The 16,327-nt window shown below is 42.8% G+C and overlaps 1 protein-coding gene across 2 annotated transcripts in view; it reads left to right on the plus strand.

Moving 5' to 3' along the window:
• trim9 (tripartite motif containing 9) overlaps window positions 1-16,327 on the plus strand; it is a 43,327-nt gene that overhangs the window by 17,470 nt on the left and 9,530 nt on the right. For both annotated transcript variants that reach the window (XR_005708214.1, XM_040136881.1), the window contains exons 4-7: window positions 9,408-9,518; window positions 10,625-10,778; window positions 11,713-11,858; window positions 14,796-14,934. Coding sequence is in view for 1 of the 2 variants with exons in the window: in XM_040136881.1 (XP_039992815.1) it covers window positions 9,408-9,518; window positions 10,625-10,778; window positions 11,713-11,858; window positions 14,796-14,934 (550 nt within the window). In the remaining variant the exon portion in view is untranslated. The remainder of the gene's footprint in view (window positions 1-9,407; window positions 9,519-10,624; window positions 10,779-11,712; window positions 11,859-14,795; window positions 14,935-16,327) is intronic.

The raw sequence follows: 16,327 nt of genomic DNA on the forward strand, positions 1-16,327 counted from the left end.
TAGCTGCTGCAGTTTTGCGCCACCTGCAGTCAATGAGTGTTACAACTGAATTTTTTTCTGTTTTGTGTTTTATGCTTTACATGTTGTCTTTTGTCTTTTTTCGTAACTGAATGTTTCGTTTATTTTTCTTTCTAAACATTTGTAACCTTGGCTTAACATAGAAAGCTATAGTTGTTTGCCTACTTACCAAGCGATAGATGAGAAGCTCGAGATCATTCTGACAGAGTCTTGTCATTACCATGAGGTTGGTCAGGCACACAAACATCTGTAAAACTTAATTAGTGATCTTTAGAGGTGCTGGTAGGCAGATTTTGTAAATTTTGCACCGAGCAAGGCTGTTTCCCAATTTTGACAGTCTTTATGCTAAGCTAAGCTAACTGGCTGCTAGCTGTAGCTTCATTTTTACTGTATAGACATGACAGTGGAATTAACTATTAAATCATTCTCAACAAGAAAGAAAATAAGCATATTTCCTAAAATATCAAACCATTTTTTGCGACTAAGCTTTGGCGTTTGACCATCAGAAAATTGTGGCCAAATGCTGCCACTATTTAGTACCAAAGACATAGCTTTAACTATGTTGATATTTTTCTTTTACAGTTTTCTTTTGTTTTTGTTTTTTTCCAACAAAAACAGAAGAAAAAAAAAAAATCAGGTTAAGACCACCATTCCTCCCTCTGCAAAGTAACTAGGACAGTCCTGGAGGACAAAGAACACACAGTGACACCCTGAACAGTGTGTGTTCTTCCCCGTAGTTCGCTACAACTGCAGTTCTAGACTGCTACTGTGGTTCCTTTTATTGACGCAGGTTGGGCTGAAAGAGCAGGTTTTGAAACTGCAGCTTTGCCCAGATGCAGTGCCTGGTTTTGGTACTGTGCACGCTAAAAAATGCTAAATCTGTTCCGGTAATGACTGACAGCTGTTTAGTAATGGACGGGTTTTTTCTGAGGGGCAGAGAGACACTGGACACGTTCACAAGTCCAAGATGGAGGAGTTTTAATGATGCTCAGTGCAGACCTGATCCCTCCTGTCAGCCAACAGATTGGTGGTTCCATGTGGCATTCACTGAATCCTAATGCAAGAAACAAACATTCCTCCATGACAGATCTTATATTCTGTTTGCGCTTTCGGTGTCGAACTCTCATTTGAATCTGTGCAGCTCGCTCACTCGGGGACGCTGCCTCCACCATTGGGGTTTCCCACAGAGACTGTGATGCAAGAAATGTTTCCTCTGTTTCACGTGTTTTTTATTTCACATTCACTCCCCGAGGGCTTCATGGCTCACTTTAGGTAGATACGGAGTAAGGGCGGGGGAAAGGGATCACTGGGGGCATTGCTTGTTTTCTGAAGATTATCTCCAATAATTGCAGCCCGTCTGACATGGACGGTCAATGGGATGCTTTCTGTTTCATTAACATGTGGCTCAGTGGGGGAGGTCATCCTGCAGCCGTAACTGAATGAGACACATCTATGTCCCGTTGCACTCCTGATCATAATGTTGTCCTTTTTGGGTTTTCCAGATGTAGCATCTCTGATAGGATTTATTTGCATATTAAAAGCAGATTGTTGCATAAAACAAAATGCCAGCTATGCGTATTATACGTGTCCAATTAAGAAACTAATGAGGTGTCCTGATTAATGCTGCTGAATCAGTCACATGAAGCTTGCCATTAAAGCCATAAAGAAGCAGAGAAAACATAAAACCAGCCTGAACAGAGGCTGCAGCAGCTGACTTGGCATCTCCTACGGAGCTTCCTGCTGCTCTCCTTGTCACCATGGTGACCGGGACACTTTGTTTGAAGCTGCGGGGGCGAGATGTAGTCCTGCACGACATGAGTCAGGTTCATTTCTTTGTCTGCACATCAGGAGGACTGACCCATGTGTTTGCGTGGAGAGACAGCAGAGGCGGAAGGTTGTTTTAGGGTGGTTTGTCACACAGAGAAAAAGCCCCTTTACTCAGTCTCACTCAAACATCCAGACAGTGGTGTGTTGCTGTTTCGTGGACAGGCCTGTAGCCAGGATCTTACAAGTACTGAGGTCAAATCCAAATGCCTAGAGATGCCACCGCACCCGACTAAAACAACTGTGACCAACCACCAAAAACCACCAAAAAAAACCTTTCAACCTTTCAGATTGTTTTATCAGTTTACTCGGTGATTGAACCGTTCGGATAGATATACACTCTGTGGTCACTTTACAACAAGTACAACTGTTCTGCCACAAATTCAACCTTTTCAAAGACAACAATGTCCAGCTCTGCTAGACACTATCAGCCAGGTATTAATTTAACAATACATTTATTATTAAATCCTTGGTGTTGACATTCCACGTCCCCAGGGCTAGTCTGCGACGCCAGGGATCGGCACAACCAGGCCCCCGGCCCAGTCTGCCCCCCGGCTCACAATGCGCTCCAAACAGATGCCTACCCCTGCAAGTGGGGAGCCCACAGGGTGGTGGCTCCATGTAATTTCTTCGGGCTGTGAAAAAAAAAAAAAAATCCCAAATTCCCACCAGACATAATACTGAGGACCTGACCTGGGTGTACTTAATGGTGGCTGCAACCCTCTTCATGGCTTAAAGGATCATGTATTAGGCCCCTTAACCGAAAATTGCATACGCAATCCTACACTGGAAGCAATTTTCAAAGTTTTTAGACTGTTTCCCTGCTTTCCAGGCATCAATTTTCCCCACTTTTTGACAGTAAGATATGGAAATCCACTTACAAAGGCTTTAAACTTGTTGAAATGATAATCCATCATAGTAAGCGTTTTAAAGGCTTCTTTTTTTTGTTAAAAGTTTGCACAAAAGAACAGCTTTTCTTTCCTGTCAGAAAAAGCACGTCAGACCATCTGTTAGGAAACATGGATGTTGTGAAAAGAAACTGTGACTTCTGACATTTCTGGCAATAAGAAGTCGCCATGCAGCAGCGGACTCTAAAGTCTCAGGTGTGAGTGCTTCCCACAAGCACTTGAAAGCACCAGAAAGGAGAATCTTTTAAACAGTTTCTAAGCAAAAGTGTAACTTTGACAAAGCCATAAATGTAATTACATTTGCCATGATAAATCACCTCTTTCGGTATAGTCCTTGAACACAACATGGAGGAAGTATTAAATATGATCAAACAGAGGCGCGCTGCTTCCGCTCTCAGTCTCTTTCATCTGGGAGCTCACAGGCTCAACGGCGAACTGATGGGGGATTCTTCGGAGGGCTGATTAGAGCAACACAAAGTGAATCAGGAACTAAGTCAATCTGCGGCTTCTTCCACTCGATGCGAAGTTTGCCACCGGATGCTTCGCCCCCTGGTCTCCCAGCCCGGGTCGTTTAATGAGAACAGCTGTACTGAAGCTATTTTTATATTATTTATCACTGAAGCCCTTTGCTGTCCTGCCTGTTGAAGCGGTTTGCTCCAGGGGATCCCTGCTCCCCGGGTTCCTCCACTTTCAAACATTCAAACATGAGAGCGTTTGGACTGTAGGGTGGCTCATGGATGAACTCAGGAAATATAAAGAACACTGGAGGCAAATATCAAATGATTAATTCTCTGACGTTGATCGACAGTTTTCACTGCTGCAGTGGGATCTGCAGTGGAGACTTGTTTTTCAGTGTGTTACGGGAGGACGTACATGAAATATTAAGACTGCTGCTGAATCCCGTACCAGGGTATTATTCACCACTACATTTATCCAGTTTTCCAGGGTCCACGGTGGCGTCTTCAAATGTCTTGTTTCATCTGAGCAACAAAACCCAAAAATATTCAGTTTACAGCTTTATAAATCAGAGAAAAGCAGAAAATATTCACATTTGAGCAGGTATAACCAGGGATTTTTTGGCCACTTTGCTTGAAACGTGACTGAAAACAGTTGCTGATTATTTTTCTGCCAATTGGCTAATTTCTTAATCTGCTAATTGTTTCAACTCTTATCATTTGAGTCATTTATTGAGCATAAATGCAAAATATTCTCAGCTTTCAGCTGCTCAAATGTGGATTATTGCTACTTTTGTCTGATTTACATCATTTTTGACCGGTGGTTGGACTAAACAAGAAAAACTGAAGAATATCACCCTGAGCAATTAAAAATGGGGATGAGCAATTTTCAGACTAAACGATTAACTGATTAATTGATTAAACAGCTGAAAGATCAGTTGATAATGGAAGCAGGTTAGGCGACTGCAGCCACAGTATTTTGCAAGGTCAGAAGTGCCGCAGTGGCCTAATAATTTCAACAGAAACAGTAAAATGTACTATATAATATTGGCTCCTTTTGAATATCCTGTAGTCAGTGCTGGGGACAATATTTGTGTTTGTGTAACTGTCTTTCAAGCTGCTATAATCAATATTTTTTTATACTAACAATGGATCAAATGACTGTAATGTGAAAGGAGTCGCTCACATTGGCATACTCACACTGAATTATGACCATCTCTGCAGTTTCCCCGCGGCTCTATGGAGCTAGCATCTTAAACTCAGTGCTTTTGTTTCCTGCTGATGCTGCACTACTCTGCAACGTCAGGGACTGGCATGTTCAGGCCCCAGACCCAGCCTGCCACCCGGCTCACGATGCACCCAACCCCGGTGCCTTCCCCTGGAGGTGGTGGACCCACAGGCCTGCCGGCAGGCTCGCCTCCCAGGTCTGGCTCCAGGAGGGTGAGCCGGTTTCCCTGATCCGGGCAAGGTGATACCTCCTGGCCGCCTTCCAATAGAGGTCTTCCGGGTACGTCCAACTGGCAGGAGACCCCGGGGTAGACCCAGAACATGCTCGAGAGATTATATATCTCATCTGGCCTGGGAAAGCCTTGAGATCCCCCAGGTGGAGCTGGAAAACATTGCCGAGGAGAGGGATGTCTTGGGCTGCCCTGCTTAACCTGCTGCGAACATGACCCGACTTCAGATAAGCGGCAGAAAATGGATGGATGGATGGTTTTTGTTTTCCGGGCCACAAGTTTATTGTTTTTGGTATGCTATCATAGCGTAGTTTGCAGCCACTGCAGGTTTTCAGAGGAAAGGCTCCAAAAACCCACTGTACGCTACCTGCTCGGCACCAAAAGTCAGAGAGGCAAAGAAAGAAAGAGACTTGCTGGTGAACATAGTGGAGCATTTGGCAACTAAAGGGTCACCTATTTCCCTCAGTAGCTGGTGGAGACCAAAAACAGCAGCTAGAAGTACAGTGAACAGTGGACCTACATTTATCACATGGACACAAACTCAATTCTATATGAAACATATGAATAAATTAGTCAAACAAATCTGCCATATGAAATGAAAAGGCGATAATAAGTCAGTGGCCAAAAAAAATCAGTAATTGTAGCTTTAAATATTAAAAATCTGCCGTCAGGTCATTTTAAACTGATGTTGTCTATCCAGAATGCACTTGATATTTGCAGTTCCTTGTAAACCAAGAGTAGTAACATGCTTTAATGAGTTTGTGTCCCACGGCAACAGACTAGAGTTCTCATTTGGGTCCCGAGAGGAGGAACTGAAAGGAAACCTGCTGTGTAGAACATGAATGATGACTGTTAAGGGATGTATTACTGTATGTTTCAGCGCTCTGCGTATTAATTTCTTACATATTCGCCCTCCCTCTGTTTGGGATTATTTTAGCAGCGCTGTTGGAGCTGCTGGGACTCTGTGTGACGACGTGCTTAATCACTATGCCGGCCACATATGTGGGCGAGGACAGAGGACGTGAGCTCCTGGCCATCTCCGCCGCTGCAAAAAGGGTGGCCCTCTTACACAGCCAGCTCTGCCCTCTACCACCGTCCCGCACTCTGTTGATGTCACTCTCATAATTTTTAATCCATTTCTCCCACTTCGCTCGTCAAGTTGCAAAGTTTCCTCCGCTACTGTCCCACCTCTAGCTGCTGCTGTCCCCGTCCGTGTTAAATTCAGAGGAATTAATCTCCCGTACACTGATTATCCGCCCATCATCTGGCAGAGTGGTGTTGCCGGTGGCAGTTTTTTTTTATATCTCATTCCCAGGCTGATTTAAAGTAGATTTCAGGAAAGGTGACTGATGAGGAAGCTGCTCAGTTAGCAGCAGTGAGTGTCGAACCTGAGAGGGAGGAACAGGGGGGGAAAGAGAAAGGTATGATGAAACACGTTGGCATTTCTCTGCACCCTCAAGTCGGATTCCTCCATATGCGTTGTACTGAAGTAAGAGGTTGTAATTCCAGCTGCGTACGGACGACAGACACCGAGACTGATTGTTAAACAGGCAGCGACGGCAGTGACAAACTCTTCCTGGAGCCCTGCCAGGCCACTGCAGGGGTGGGGAATGTTACAGGCTTGACACAGCAGGTGATGGTCGCGCCTCAGCCAGTGAAATATAGACCAAATCATCAGAGCTGGAGTGAGACCTCCTCCCACTGTATGGGAAGAGAGGTTAAAGACGGTGCTCCGGCTGATTGATTACAACACTAAAACGGGGGAATAATTACAATACGATTCGCTTTGTCTCCATAAATATTAATTTAGATTAAAATATTCAGTTTCTTAATATTTAATCCCCTTAGACTGCAGTCGGACCTACAATTTGTTTGCTTTGGTCCGAACCTTTAAAGAGAAGCTGGATTTTTATGTTTGATTCATTTAAGTTCACCCTGCAGAAGTAAGAATGGACCAAGGCTTAGCAAGAATTCAGTCATTCCTGCAGCCTGTCATCTCAGCGGGATGCAAAACCACAGCTATTTTCGCTGAGGGAAAAAGGTCAAAAGAAATGTGATTCCAGACCCAGTAACTTCAGCTAAACACGATTGACTTGTCTGCAGAGTTTTGCTTAAATTTACCTTCCCTGGTGCTCACAGCAGATAAAAGCACATGTGTAAAGAGCTAAAAAAGGGAAGACTGAGAGTCTCCGATGGTTCATGACTGAAATCTGCATTTTCAAGCGTATTTTCGCAGTTTGTTGGAAGGCATCTGAGGTCAGTTAAAATTGTTTTCAGATGCCCAAAACAAACCAAAATGAAACAGAAGCTGTCAGTTCTCTGAAGCTTGAATAAAGCATGCTACACTCCGCAGTCTTTCCATCTTTTCTTCAACTTCTTAATCTTCTCTTTTCGGGGTCATTGATCTGTCCTCCGCTTTGCCCTGGAGAATCGTTTCAAACTGCTCAGCTTTCACATTAGCATCATGTGATATTCTTTATGTCACAAATTTAATATGTGACATCAGTCCGAGGGACCAGCTTCAGCTGTAGCATTAGCATCCTTCATCATCAGCTGCACCTGTAGTGCTGCTCTCTCTACTCCGCAATGTCGATGTTATCCACCTGAAAAATGTCTTTTCCAGCTTTGTCCACGACTGAAGCTTTATACCTTCCCCGCATGACCCCTCTTACCCCCGTTGTCATGGCAACGGCTCATCCTGACCTTACATTTTAAGTACTAGTTGTGAGGACAAATGAAAGCATGTTCACGCGCAGTTAATAATGTGCCAGAATAAAAAGTCTGTCCAGCAAAGAGGATAGTTAAAGTGTTTTATCACGATGAACTCATTTGCATATTAATGACTATCCATTTACCGCACAGACTGCACAGAACAACATGTGATTTGACCATCTGACACGCTGGACTGCTGTAAAATTACAAAGTGTGAAATGTTTCAGGGGAGGTGGGCAAGGCTCAGACGCTAACTTTAATTCATCCCCCTGGTTACACCTTTGTGTGGTAGCTAATCACTGGCAAGCACAACTGTTTTATGACATGACTGGGTTTTCAAGATTGTTGCATCGGGGATCACAAAGTTATGTGTCTCAATTTTTAATTCGATTTCCAGATAATTGAATTTATCACTATATATACTGCTCATACAATATAAAATGACATGTATTGTAATAAAATATTTTATCCATATTGTCCGCTCATACTTGATGCTATAAACAATCCTAAAATGAAAGAAAGAAGGCCGCATACTTAATGTGTGTGTAGGTGCAGGTCTTAATGCTACATATACTGCAAGTTGCACTTTTCTGTAACGGTTGCTTTCTATCAATCGCAGTAAGTGATATGTGAATATTTATTTCCAGGGCCCACTGAATCTGAGAAAGTGCAATGAATTAGAATACAATCAGCCGTAAGCATATAGAAGTCATTGCTGTTGGTGTCAGTGGTACAATACTTGGATACTGATGCTCTCTGACTGCAGTCATCAGTAAATCATCTTCACGTCTACAGTCTGTCTGTCTCCGAGCAGCGGGCAGGGAGGATTTTCCTCTCCATTCAGCCTCGGAGCCCCTCAGACAGCAGCAGTGAAGTTTCTGTTACCTAGCAACCATCGGTCCAGCACCTCCGTTGATTTCACGTTGTTGAGGGAGGGGGGGGGGCTCTGTGGACATCAGTAGTGTCAGTGAGACAGAGGGAATCTCCCAAGTCACATCTATCAAATATCAAATCAAAGAAATCAGTTATCTGACTGTATGTGCAACAAGGAGGGTTTATGTTTTCTATGTGGTCAGATCATGTTATGGGAAGATACTGTATATAATGATTGATAGGGGCTAAACAGTATGAATCACATTCGTGTTTTTTAACATCTTTTCGTGATATCGAATGTGTTTTCTGAGACTAAAATCAGTGACTGTGCCCAGAAATAACAAACCATCTGTATGTTTTGATTCTGAAGTGAATTTACAAAGTAAAAATGCCATATCTTAAGAAGCCAGAAAGAGCATTTTAGAGCAGGGTCGTCTCTTCCCCGTCTCAGCTAAGGCTGATGACTCTTTGCGTGGTCTGCGTGTGAAAACAAAGTGTCACTTCCCTTCTGTTAACGTCAATAACGAGACCAGTTGCCGATGTCCCCTCAGCCTCCTCTTCCTCCCTCATTCTGTGTCTAAGTCTCAAGGGGGGAAAATTACTTTGACAAACCTGCTCGTAATCTCATTATTGGTATTCCTTGGTCGTCTCATTCACCTTCTCTTTATCCATTTACAGCCTTGTTTAATCTGTGTTTAGTGGCCTCCTTCTTCCACCCAGCATCTACCTTTTCTTCTTTATCCTCCTCACCCTCACAGTGCTTTTCTTCCTCTCCTCTGCTCTGCCTGGTTGTTCTCCTTCCCTCATTCATGATCTCCACCTCCCTTGCCTTATTTACTCTTTTAATACTTTCTTTGCATCTCCAGTCTCCTCCATCTACTCAGCCCTGGTAATCCTCTGGCGCTCACACCTACTTCATTAAACCCTATTTTCTGCATTTCCTTCATGTTCCGCTCCGGAGTGATTACAGGAAAAAAGGGTGATGATTAACATACAATTCTTCCACATGCTTGTTGTTGTTGTATAAGTGTATCATACTTGCAAAGCCCGATTCCCACTTGGTTCTTCCTTCTTTCCTCTCCCTCTTTTCTCTTCCATCATCCCTAATTTAAAAATTTTTTTTTTTTTTCTTTTGCCCCTTTTCGCTCTTTTTTTTCCAGGTGGTTCGGGATCAGATCTCCCACTGTACGGTGAAGCTGCGTCAGACCACGGGGCTGATGGAGTACTGTCTGGAGGTGATCAAGGAGAATGACCCCAGTGGTTTCCTCCAGGTAAGACTCTTTTTCTACTGGAAGCTACGGCTCCTTAAAATGAGGCAATGTTTAATTCAACTACAACTACATAGAACCCACTGCATTTTAGATAAAGTTGACTCTACATCCACATGAAAAATAACTACAACCAAAACTAAACTGAGAGATACAGTGAAGTTACAGTTTGGTTATCATAGCCTTTGCTGAGCAGCTTCACCTTGTTTTACCAGTTTGATGCCTAAAAAACTTTGCTCTTATGTTAATTTGATGGTCGCTCTGACTGAAGCGCTGAATGTCAGGAGCTGATGAGCAAACGCTGTATATTGCTAGATATGCTCCATAGTGGCAAGCACAAGAGTTAACTGCATGGAGCAGACATTTCAAAATGAAATTTAGATTTTTTTTATCTTTTCTTTTTATCTGCCTTTTTAGCACAGAGCAAAATTATTTTACCCATCATGGTAAAATATTTATAGGGGGAACACAGGTGTCGTGTTTATGTCAGCAACATTTTCTTTAATAGATGCAAAATTTCCTAATAATTTCCTTGGAAGTTCCATGGAAATAGGCATGCAGTTTGGAAATAGACAGAAGGAAAATTAGTATTCTTTGGAAAAAAAAAAAGCAGATCCATTTAAACCGAGCTTATTATTATATTAGTCTTTATATATGTTGAATTGTTTGCTTGTCTGAAGACACATTTCACATCTTTGCATGTTCAGCCGACCTTCTGACGTGCCTTTATTTCCCAATTAAAGGTTTTTTTTTTCCTTATCTTCAACCCAAGGGTCTAAGAATAGAGGGTGTTGTATGCTGTGCAGATTGTGAAGCCATCTGAGGCAAATTTGTGATATGTGATTTTGGGATACATAATACAAATTGACTCTCTCGGTTACCCTTCAGTTAATTGGAATTTAATCAGTGAAAGCATACTTGAATGAAAATTGTCTCTATTTCCCAATGATCCCCAAATTAATGTCTTGTTTAAGTAGAGGATGGTATAAAGAGCAGATGACATAGATACATTTCTGATCCTCTGTGATTGTCTGGTTCCCGGTGGGGTATTTGTTATTGACGACTAACAGAGTTTTAATGTGGATCAAATTGTCCTGTGCTGCCCTCAGATCTCTGATGCTTTGATCCGGAGAGTACACATGACGGAGAGTCAGTGGGGGAAGGGAACCCTCACTCCAAGGATGACCAGCGACTTTGACCTCACTCTGGACAGCGGGCCCCTCCTGCAGACAATCCACCAGCTGGACTTTGTCCAGATGAAAGGTGAAAGAGAGGAGAAAAAACGGTTTGAGACACCTGAGGGATTTATTCAAAAGTGGGCTGGAAGAAGGGGGGCAGGTACAGCACAGGAGGAGACTTTGCTAAACTCAAAGAGGAAAGTTTAAGCCCCCTGGAGAGCTAATGCCTCCTCTACTGAAGTGTTTCTGAGCAGGACAGTGAACCCGTACAATCCTGTGAAGGAGTTGCTCTGTAGTCAGACTGCTCTCTCTCTTATGAAAAATCACTATAAATATTCCTGCAGCATTTGCAGTCCCAAATCATTGGTCTATGGTAAAGCTTTTGTACTGACCTACCAGTGGCACTGTTAAAATAAGAATGTCAAAACCTAATTTTACTCTGACATTTCTGTATATGTAGTATTTTCCTAAAGTGTATTATGGAAACTAACGTTCCTTCTCTGTAAAGGAGTGTCCTCCTTTTTCAGTGACAGCAATCCCTTGGGTTTACAATTGCAATTTAAAGACAACTTGTTCTTGCATATAACCTCTTTATGTATTAAAATCACAAATGATTTTACTGGTAAACATAAGAAAGAATTGTCAAGCAATGGTGGAGTGGGTGAACGTGCTGGTACTGAGGATGTATGCATAAAAATTTGTTTGTGGTTGTGTATGTATGTACCTGCTTTATATTTAAATGCTGAAGGTGTTTGCTTTAATATTCTATAAATTACTCAAAAAGGCAAAGAAGTTCGGTTTGTTGATATTCATAAGTCGGAGGCCTTTGATTCATGTGTTATGAATTCATAAATTCATAGTGAAATTTATAAATGATAAATATCGGACAGGGCTTTGTGCACTGCAGAGTCGGATCCAGTTGAGAGGAGTGTGTGTGTGTGTGTGTTTGTGTGTGTGTGTCAGCGCACATGTGGGCATCTTTCCGTGGGCTGTAATCTGGCCTGGTTTCCCCTCCTCAGTCCCAGCTGCTCCGATGCTCCAGCTGGAGGAATGCTGCACTCAGAACAACAGTGCCACGTTGTCATGGAAACAGCCACCACTCTCCACCATCGCCGTGGACGGATACATCCTGGAGCTGGACGATGGAAACGGGGGGCCATTCAGGGTAGGTTTCCCTCTGCAGGTACTCCTTTGTCCCTACGAGTTGGGATTTATCCTTCGACTTTAATAGATGTGAACATTACTTTTCCTTTGACTGGGAACTTTTGTTAGATTTGCATTTAGATTACAAAATAAAAAGTGAAAAACGGGACGAGTTAGAGTAATAATTCACCTTTGCAGAACACTACTCCCCTTCTATCTCAACAAAAACTCCTTCATTTGGTGCCAGGGAGGACACCAGATAAGCCAGGGGAATGTGAAAGTAGCGCCTTGTCGACTCGATGTGTGACGGCCGCGCTGCACAGCTCTGAGTGATATGAGAGCAGGTCAAGTGACAGAGCGTAGTGAGGAACAGGAGAAAAGGTCTGTAATGCAGCTGTTCGCCTGGGATGATCCGGCAGGAAGCGTGATCCGGGATCAAAGCCGCGTTCAGAGACTCGCAGAGGCTCACCATGTAATCAATCCTCATAAGACCCTCCCCCAGCTCCATACATTGAGGCCCCTGCTTTGTTATAATGACAACTTATACCTCCTGAACAGTTCGCTTAGTAGAATGTCGGAGGATATCCGTGTCTGACCTCTAAACCTGTAAAGAGCCACTCCTCAATATACAGCACAGTAGCCCTTTTGACTCTCTTAACAATCAATCTGGAAGATCTGTGCGGCTTTTTAAAGTGGTGTTAAACTTTGGGATGTTGCTCAAGTATTTGAAATCATCTTTTATTAGATGCTCCCGTGCTCACTGGGTGGGAAACAAATGAATCCTGTTTCTTATTTTGGGAGGAAAATGCCACTTTACTCTTTATATCTGACAAACCCCTGAGGCTAAGACTTTACAGACTCAGCACAAAGAGGGAAAGAAGAAAATAGTGTTTGCCAGTCAAGGGAGAAAAACCAAGACTATTTTTGGTTTGAGATGCCTCTCCATGCACTGACAGTAAATGACGAGAGACAAAATTGTTGTTCCCCCATTTCCTACTCTTGAAGCACAAGATAAAACATCCAGTAAGTATAATAATTGCCAATATGGGCTTGAAACATACTTGTTTTTAGGATTTAATAAAGTAAAACATTTTAAAGGGAGCAATCCACAGTGTTGCAAGTTCTTGGGAAGCCAAGAGCCCCAAACCATTTCAAATTACATGTATAGTAGCACTCACGAACCAAATGCATTTCAGAGTAGTGTCACTTATCTTTAAAGCCCTTGAAAACTTGGCTCCAACTGTTCAGTATTTCTCTTTAACATGAAATATTTACTACGAAATTAGCAGTAATCAAAGTTAAAAACAAAACATGTTTAAGTATTATTTATTAGGAGTTTAAGACTCAAAAAATTCTGCTAACCTGCTTAATCGGGACTGTGTGGGTGTGGGATTGATCAGATTTGATTGACAGTGCCCAAACAACCCACCGACGGCCATCGCATCCTGGTTGGGACATGGAAATTCGTGACAGTGCCTTTTTTTCTAACTGAATCCTGCGCAAGTACAGAGATCTCTCATGTTGAATAACCAAAACTGTTCTGGCCGTGTTCATGCAGGATCCCATCACTCAGTGCAAGAATGTGATTGAGAAAAATAGAGTGTAATGATGTATGACATGTCTGGCTAAGACGTGTACTGGTAATGCCACAAGCTTCTAAATCAAGAGAAAGAGAGCCAGTGGTTCAAGGGCTTAGTAGAGCCACCGAATGTATCCCCCATACTTCAATTTCTCCCTTCTTCTCTCTCGAACTGTCGCCATCCTTTCACAACTTTAATGCTCACATGCTTCACACACACACACACACACACACACACACACACACACACACACACACACACACACACACACACACACACACACACACACACACCCAACATGACTCACCAGAGCCTGTCACTGAGAGACCCCCAAATATTGGCGTTTTTTGCTCATGGTGTACACAGTTCAGCGGCATATTCTGTTTGTGCGAGTGTTGCGTTGACTTTTAGACTTTTTATGCCTGTAAATAGACGACCCTGTCGACTTTGGTGGTTTGTGAAGAGGCTGAAATGGGACGACAGTTGCTCCTCTAGACTCAAGAGCATCAGCTAGACACTCCCTGTGTAATGTGAAAGCTCCAGCAGCTGTTTGTAGAGGCATCCCGTGTTTTAATTTAGCAAAAGCAGGCAGTGACCTTAATGCAGTTTGCTGGTAGCTAAAACCAGTTGGCCTGTAATCTCTCACCCTTTAAATTCGTTTTGCAAATGTCTGTTTGTACGAGCCTTCATCGAGCCTTCGTCTTAATTCCAGCTCTTCCACAAGAGGGTGATCATTTACATCCAGTCTGCCAACAGATTCACCAACCGCATCCGCTAAGTGCTAATTGGCAGGCAGTTGATGCCAAATTGTGCAACAGCCTGGAGACATGTTGTTGTAGTTTTTGCTGTTAGTCTGAGATTCACTACAGAAATAGCGTAGAGCATCTAAGAGCACAGTTTGGAACTTTATATGATGTTGTGTTTATTGTGATTGTGTTTAAATGAACATGTCAGAGTTCTTTTTGCTTTTACAATCTGCCATTCGGTCTGTGCATCTCTTTAATTTGAACTCAGATCTTTTTTAATTCAAACCTGCGCCGGAGCCTATACTTTGCCAAACAACTGTTTTCCAAATTGTGAAGGGAACTTTTTTCTTCCTCTTCTACTTTTCTGACTCATTGAGGCTCGCCAACGCAGCGCCACGCTGAGCCTGGCAAGTTGTGTCCCCATGTCTATTTATACTCCGGTGTGGGCTGCTTCGCCCACGCTCAGTTGTACAATCTCACACTCTCATTACATTCGCTGCCAGATCCAAATGGGACAGTATTTCTGAAGCGGAAGCGGCCCGGATACAAAAGCGGGACTCTCTGCCTGTTTTGTGTCATAATTACGCACTTGATGTAGCTGCCAGTTTAACAGGAAGTGCCGTGTCTTTACAGGAAGTATACGTGGGGACGGAGACCATCTGCACAGTGGACGGGCTGCATTTCAACAGCACATACAAGTCCAGAGTGAAGGCCTTTAACGCCAGCGGAGTGGGCCAGTACAGCAAGACACTGATCATGCAGACATCTGAGAGTACGTCAAGCACCAGCTCCTCCTCCCACTTATATGACTGTATATCTATAAGGAAAAACACACTCTTAAAGCAGAATCCATCCATTTATTCCTTTGATCTTGCGTGACCCAGTGAGTATTTGGGATAAAGTTGCTCATGCCCATAAAGTTAAAATCCAGAAAGAGCCAAGACTCAAACATGCTCACAGTGATGCTCACATGCTAACATGCTGATGTTTAGCAGATGCAGTATTCACCATGTTCACCATCTTAGTTTAGCATGTTAGCATGCTATGTTTTGGTAATTAGCCTTAAACACAAAGCACAGCTGAAGCTGATAGGAAATGTGTTAGCATTTGGTCATGAATAGGAGTTTTGATCAAATCGAAATTGTGACCTGATGGCGGCGCGAGATGAAAAATTAATCCCCCAAAAGTTAATAAAAGTCTCCCTCTGCGAACCATGAATGTCTGTACCAAAGTTTATGGCCATCCATCGAATTGTTCTTGAGACCTTGCTCTCAAAACCACAAATGTGAATCTCTCGGTGGCGCTAGAGGAAAAGTCAGGGGATCAGTAGTAACCTCCAAGGAACACGATTGTCCGTATAAAATTTCATGGCAATCCATCCAATAGTTGTTGAGATATTTCAGTCTGGACCAAAGCGAACAAAGTGTACAGATCAAGAAAAAGAGAAAAGAAAGAGAAGAAGGAAAACTGTTGAGTTTTAAGATGCCATTTAAAAATGTGTGAAACTTTGCCGGAGACTCTTCAAAGTCATTCAAAAGCAATTGTATAAATGTCTCCACTGACAACACTGAAAGCAGATTGTTGCTCATTATCACTCACTGTTTCTAATGTCTGTCATTAAGAAAATGGCAACAACTTAGCAAGTCATGTTGTCATATGGACCAAAGTTGTACATGATGAACCGAGATTGTTTTTGTGCGAACCCAAGAAGAGTAATCGCTACTCTGGCACTGTAGTCATTGCCTGGGAGACTAATAAACAGACAAACGAACCCTCATATAACCTGATCACGTGACCGTGACTTTGTACTTTAGCAAACAGCTGGCAGGTATTCTATCACAGTTCTAATAAGAGTGACAGAGTAGTTTTCTTGTGTTTGTCACTTGATAAGATCACAGAACAGAGTCTCGGCTCAGTGTCCTTCTTCTTTTGGGAGCCACATGTTCGTTTTTAAAGCAAATAAATCCTGAGTGAACCCCGGAGGATCTTAAGAATAAATTGCTGCTGCCAGATTAAAGCCTTTTTCATTTTGATTTTTTAATTATGAGTTTCAAAGGGATTTTAAGGACCCCGGGGCCCATCAAACTTCCTCAACCTGTTTTATCTTTCATGAAACACAAAAATAATAACAGTAAAAGCTTACAAAATATCCGTTGCAAGGTTTT

This window comes from Xiphias gladius, chromosome 10, assembly GCF_016859285.1.
Source record: "Xiphias gladius isolate SHS-SW01 ecotype Sanya breed wild chromosome 10, ASM1685928v1, whole genome shotgun sequence".
Classification (NCBI taxonomy): Eukaryota; Metazoa; Chordata; class Actinopteri; order Istiophoriformes; family Xiphiidae; genus Xiphias; species Xiphias gladius.